The sequence below is a fragment of the Teleopsis dalmanni genome, chromosome 1, assembly GCF_002237135.1.
Source record: "Teleopsis dalmanni isolate 2A chromosome 1, ASM223713v2, whole genome shotgun sequence".
Lineage (NCBI taxonomy): Eukaryota > Metazoa > Arthropoda > Insecta > Diptera > Diopsidae > Teleopsis > Teleopsis dalmanni.
The window spans coordinates 165,731,130-165,737,440 of NC_051846.1; the positions used below are offsets into that span (position 1 = coordinate 165,731,130).

The window sequence follows — 6,311 nt, forward strand, 5'->3', positions numbered from 1 at the left end:
CACACTTATAATTTTCAAACTAACAAACCATAGCTTGATATGCCCTCTCTCCATTGTATTTACTTGCTTAGAGCTATCAAAACAGTCGGAAAGCGTTAGTATCAGTTCTTTTTAACCGGTTCGGATTATCTTTAAGTCGCGTACGTCTCTTTTCGTTTGGATTAAATGTGCACAATAAATGTTGCACATACGCAGTGGTGTGTTATGTTGCCACCTTTACAGTAAATGCGCGTGCTAAATTAATTATTTTTGCAAAACATTGTAAATTTTTATCTTGTTATATAAATAAGCAAATTTAAAACATTACAATAAAATTTAATGACACAAAAATGTAATTATTTTGTTATAAGTTTATTTTTGCAAAAGTCATTATAAAATTTCTTTATTATAAAAACCTTCATCTAAAGATGACTGCTTTAAATATGGCTTCTCTGTTTATATTTTGGCATATGACAATTCAGTTCTTTAAAAGAAATTTAACTAAAAGAATTTATTGTTAAATTCCCCACAAAACCCATAGTTTTGTGTAGCAGTTACAGACAAAATATTATTTAGATTCAAATAAATGTATATAGAAAAATTTTGAGATCATATATATCTGGCAACTTTTCTGATATCATTGCGAGTCTTGAATTTTAATAGCATATCTTATAGATTTAAAGGTATAACACAAATAGATGCTGTACGATACTGCGGTAGTTCACGATATTAAATCATACCACAACAATATCACAAACAGCCATTTTTAGATAATGAGTGATGAAAGTTAATATATAGATATAATTGGACTATGATGTTTTGATTTGATAAATTTATTGTTTTAAAATCGAAACTTCATCAACGAATTGTTTATATCTGTGCAGATTTACATATGTAATACTTGAAAATGCAATAAAGACTGCATTCAAAAAACATGAGAGAGTTCATTACTCATTCTCATATAATCCACAGTAGCATATTTGATGTTAACAATAATAATATCACTGTGTACTCATATGTACAAAAGAAAAATAAAATTTGGTTGATCCATTTAATAGAACATTATAGTCGAAGTATTGATTAAAAGAAAGAAATAAGAAATCCATTCAAAATAGGTGTAGGTACAATAGATAATATACTGCAGTGTCCAACAATTCATGATCTTATGTATATTTTACAATATGCTTGAAATTGTTGATCTATCTCTTCATTATATATTAGATTACTGAGCGGTAATCATAAAGGAATATTTGTAATATTAATTATTAAAAAATTGTGTAGGTATACAAAGCTATGAATATCAAAAAAATAGCTAATTTATAGTTGCAATAAGGGTAGGATGCACAATAGATCAAGCTAATCGCAGCGCATAAAAGCCTAACCCATAAACCATTAACATACTTACAATAAAATAATTGTAATTATAATTAAAATTTGAATACATTAATTTCTACTCTTCTACTAAAGATACTTTTTAAATCAAATTTCAAAATGTCTTTTTTTCATATTAAATCATTTCAGTTGACTCAATAATTGAGTTAATTTAATTAATTTAACTGATCCCTGAATACAATAGTTAGATTTTAAAATAAAATATTGATGTTTACAATGTTTAAATTAATTTAAATATTAAAATAAATTTTGAAGCAATCAATGTAAAATAAAAATAATAACAAAATAATTTTAACTTATATCGAAATTAATTTATATCAAGGTTTTGTGTGAAGAAAGTATGTCAAATTACGTGGATTAGGTAACGTCAGTAGTCTCTCCGATTCGGTTGGCTGCGTCTTACCAATAGCTTCCGATATAACTGGTCCGGAGCTAGTGTTAAACATAAAGGAGTGATCTGTTGACTTATTGTTCTTCTCAAAATTACCATTTGCCTGATCAGTGAATATAACTGTGCCTTTGCTTATTGCTATTGATGATGTTTTCGGAGATTTCTTCAAAGTACTGTGTTTTTTATTCGAACCATTGAAGTGTGTCAGATTATTAACCCCTAACATTTTTCTTGAAGACACACCAATTGATGGACGACGTTTGCAAATATTTAGACTATTCAAAGATTCCATTAAACAACGCTTAACAGTTGGTCCGTTGTTATTTATTGTTGGCAGTTTACGCTTAAGCGATGAAGATACTTTCCTTGCTGAATTTGTTATTAAAGGTGAGTTCAACGTGGATATTACTGAGTTGCTCTTACTAGATATTGCACGTGTTTGCGATTTTACTTGCATATTCTTTCGAATATTTGTACGTTGTTCCTTTGCTTGACGTTTCTGAGCCCATTCATTACTCATATAATCTACAATATTTTCACCATAAACAGTAAATGGTTTATGCTCCCGTACTTTGTATATTTTAACCAATTCTGTAATTTTTCGTTCAATAATTGGTAATTTGGTCGTAATAGTTTTTCGCTCCTTTTCTTCTTTCAAAAGTTGTCCACCACGGTTATTATAACGACCCGGTTCTGTAGCTTTATTCTCTAATGCCATCATACGTTCCCAAAGTATCTTTCGACTTTCGAATAGTTCAAAAATCTCTTGATTAGTTTCATAGTATGTTTGTAGATCATCGAGTTCCAGTTCGTGCAAGACCAGTAAATCATCTGTATAGTAATTATTGTTAAAGTTAGAGAAACGATTTCGTTCTACTTCCGACTTAAGCGTTTTGTCCCACCATTGCGTTATTTGCTCACGTAATTGTTGTATATAAAATTTGATGTTTTGACGTTTGAGCGCTTCGCATCTCTGTATTTCCTTGTAGTAAATATCAAATGCAACTTGTGTGTAGTCATTTAAGTGTATAAATTTATTACGTGTGTTCGTAGTTATATTTAAGAGATTCCATAATTTTTCTAAGCTCTGTCGCATGTTATCTATACCCTCACGTACCTCTTGCACCTTCGCACCGTAACGTTTATGCATATATTGCAATCCATTAAATGTCTCTTCATCAAGTTTTATTTGATGATGATTTAAAAGTTTATTTTCATTGTCGGTATTAACTTCCAATTGCAGTATTTGTAAATAATCTTTTATTTCTTTACGTAAGTTAGATACATCATTTAAGCGACTCATGCGAATAGTATCTAATTCATTTAAATGCTTGCGAAAATCATTTATTTCATTTTCCGTTGGTAATGGATCTTCCAGCAATGGTTGGGATTCTACACCAAGTTCTTCGCAAAGTGACTTTTGTTGTAGCAACAACTCACGAATGTCTTCACGCTTCTGACGCAAAGACTCACGCAAGTCCTGTAAACTTTTATCCAAATCAGATTGTTGCATTAATAATGGAATATCTGGATCGGTGCATGGTAATTCTGCCTCTATATTGAGCAAGCGATGTAAATTTTTAGCTTCATCTTTTAAATCATTTATCTCTTTTTCAATAAAGACTTTCTTTTCTTCAGATTCAGAAACCAATTCTGTATAAAATGACTCTGCGTGCTTTACCAATTTACGTAAATGTTCCTTACAAACCTCAAGTGGAAAGATTTCAATCCATATATTCAATAATTTTTTGACATTTATTTTTGATGTCATTTCGATCTTAAGCAAAAGCTTTTCAACTTCGATAAGTTCCGCCATTTTCTATTTTTGTTTCAAGATATTCAAAAAGAATTTACTTCAATTAAATACTTCTTCACGTTGCTTTAGTTCTTTACAAATGACACTTTCAAGTATAATTATGGAACAATCAGAATAAAATATGCTAAATTAGCGATGACACTTAAAGCTTTGATAAAAGTTATTGTTGTGGTTACTTAGTCAAAAATAAAAACAGGGTTGTTGTTTTTATACATTTGTAATGTAATATATATATATATTCTAACAAGAATCTTAAGTGTAATATATATTATTATATACAATATATAATTATAATTATACTTTATTATTATAATATAGAATCTATATTAAGTTCACACATCTCTATAGTTTATTTAGACATACAAAAGCAACTATTTATAACCGATTACTTAGTGATTAGTTGATAAGAATAATTTTGATACATTTCTGTATTTTTAATTTTATTTTGTGTTTCCATTTTGTGTTTTCTTATATGTGAATATAAATTTTTACAATAGAAGTAAATTTTTACAAAAAGTAAAAAGCAAAAATTAGAAGATTTATTTTTAAATACCAACTGCTTATTAAATTAATATTTAATAATACAGCTTATTCTAATAGATGGCGCTAGCATCTCTAATTGAAGGCATTAATGAACGAGGTATGACCAAGCGTAATATAATTCCGTTACACCTATAGCCTATGCAATTTCGACACCATGGTGCGTGTTACAATATCAATTTATTCTCGAGATAAGGTTGTTTTTAAGTCGGTTTTTATTAACGTAATAACATAGATCTAGACAGAAAAACTTGTAGAAACCCATACCCCATGGTGTTAGTCGACTTGTGCTGCAGTAAGGAAAGGCGCTACGTGAATAAGTCTTTGAGCGAAGACCTTCAAATAACTAGCACCCTCGTGTTGTTATATAGACTTGTGTGAGTATATCACATTTCTATCCAGTTCAAGTTTCCTTTCTTCCCAATTCGTGGGAACTGAACTAACTTTATCAGTGTCAATGAACTTTAAAATATTTTAATATAAAACTAATTTAACTGGGTTTAACAAAAATACACAAAAAAAACAAGAAAATAATATGTTATAATATATAATAGTATAATAATATAAAATAATAATAGTATAGTAAATAGTCCTCAACAAATGCGGAAAAGCTGCTTTTAAAACAATGAATTCATTAATGAATTCATTAACTAGAAAATTTGATGTACATCTAAGTAGTAAGGTTCACTTTAACGTGTTAAAATGCAAATTTCCTCGCAAATTTGGAATCGTATATGATAAACTTTATTTATCTATTCGATTTATTATTAAGTTTCACAATATTTATTAATGTTTTGTAATCATTTTTAGTATAGTTTTATACTTTGGTTTTAAAGAATTTACTTCCTGTGTCAACAACGGAAAATAAAACTTCATTTACTTGTAAATTTTTGAACAAATATCAAATCAAATTCGTGTAATTTCGCACGTCGTAAACTTAAGCCAAATAAAATTAGATTACATTACTTAACTGACAAAAGTCATCAAATTCATTTAATGCCGACAATTAGCAAACATTAATTAGTTTGTTTAATTGTTTTATTTATTTTCTTAACTATTATCCAAATATTATATAAACAAAACCACTTATGTGAATCGAGTTTAAGGTCAAATAAATCTGCAAAACTGAAAGAAATTACCTTAAAACGTAAGTTTTCACATGTGAATTTTTACCGGAAAATACAAGTTTTTATAATATTTCATCAAAAAAAATGCTTTTGTAAAATTTGCTAACAATTGCGTTAACAATTACCAAATTTAATTGTTCAAAAGTGAAAAAGGAATTACATACGAATTTACCAACGAAACGGTTAACAAATGCGTGTTAACATAAAAGTGGAGAAGATCTTATCAGTGCAACAATTGAAATTATCTCTTGTGTCATATAAATCAGCTCTGTTAAGCATCACTTTTATCAAAGGCACAGATACACTCTAACTGATTTGAGATAGATTAAGTAACTGGGTTTTGGAATATGGGCTTTCAATCAAATGGTGTTGATGAGTCAAGTTTCACAGTGGGTTACTTGTATGTTGCTAATGTAATCAAAGTCAATTCAAAGTCTCTTGAATAGTAATTAAAGACAATTAATGGCACCAGAAGTACAGTATCAACAAAAATCTGTTTAAGTGAAATTATTTTGGTATAATACCGATTTGATAGAAGATTTTAGAAAGACACTTATTCTAAACAACTGTTTTTACTACTTTATATATGAATTTAGTTTAGTTGAACATTTTTACACCCAGAACTACCAATGACGGTTATATTTGTTGTTACTGGTACTGTATATACTTACTCACTTACTTAGTTGGCCATTGCAGACGTATGTCGACCTTGGCCGCGTCAAGCAGCCTTCGCCAGCCAGCCCGATCAGTGCCTTGCTGTTGTCTGTTAATAGTACCGAGCGCCACCAAATCTGTAATCACCTGATCCTTCTACCGAAGATGTGGACCTCCTCTACCGCGTTTTCTACCTGTTAGTCAAACACCTTTCTAGTCGGAGCACTTCTTTTCATTCGCACGATATGAACAAGCCAGTCAATGTCGCGGTATAGCTCATACAGCTCATCGTGCCATCTAATTCGATACTCCTCGCCAACTTGTAAAAAACTATAGATCTTCCGAAGAATTATTCTTTCGAATGCTCTTAACGCCTTCTCATCATTGTTGGTAATTGTGCATGCTTTTGCTC

General features: G+C 29.7%; 1 protein-coding gene across 1 annotated transcript; it reads right to left on the bottom strand.

The window, feature by feature from the left end:
- Window positions 1–1,688: 1,688 nt before the first annotated feature.
- Window positions 1,689–3,578, bottom strand: LOC119666649 (protein regulator of cytokinesis 1-like). Its single transcript, XM_038075930.1, has one exon. It carries the CDS (start codon window positions 3,576–3,578, stop codon window positions 1,689–1,691), a length of 1,890 nt encoding a protein of 629 aa, XP_037931858.1.
- Window positions 3,579–6,311: the final 2,733 nt, after the last annotated feature.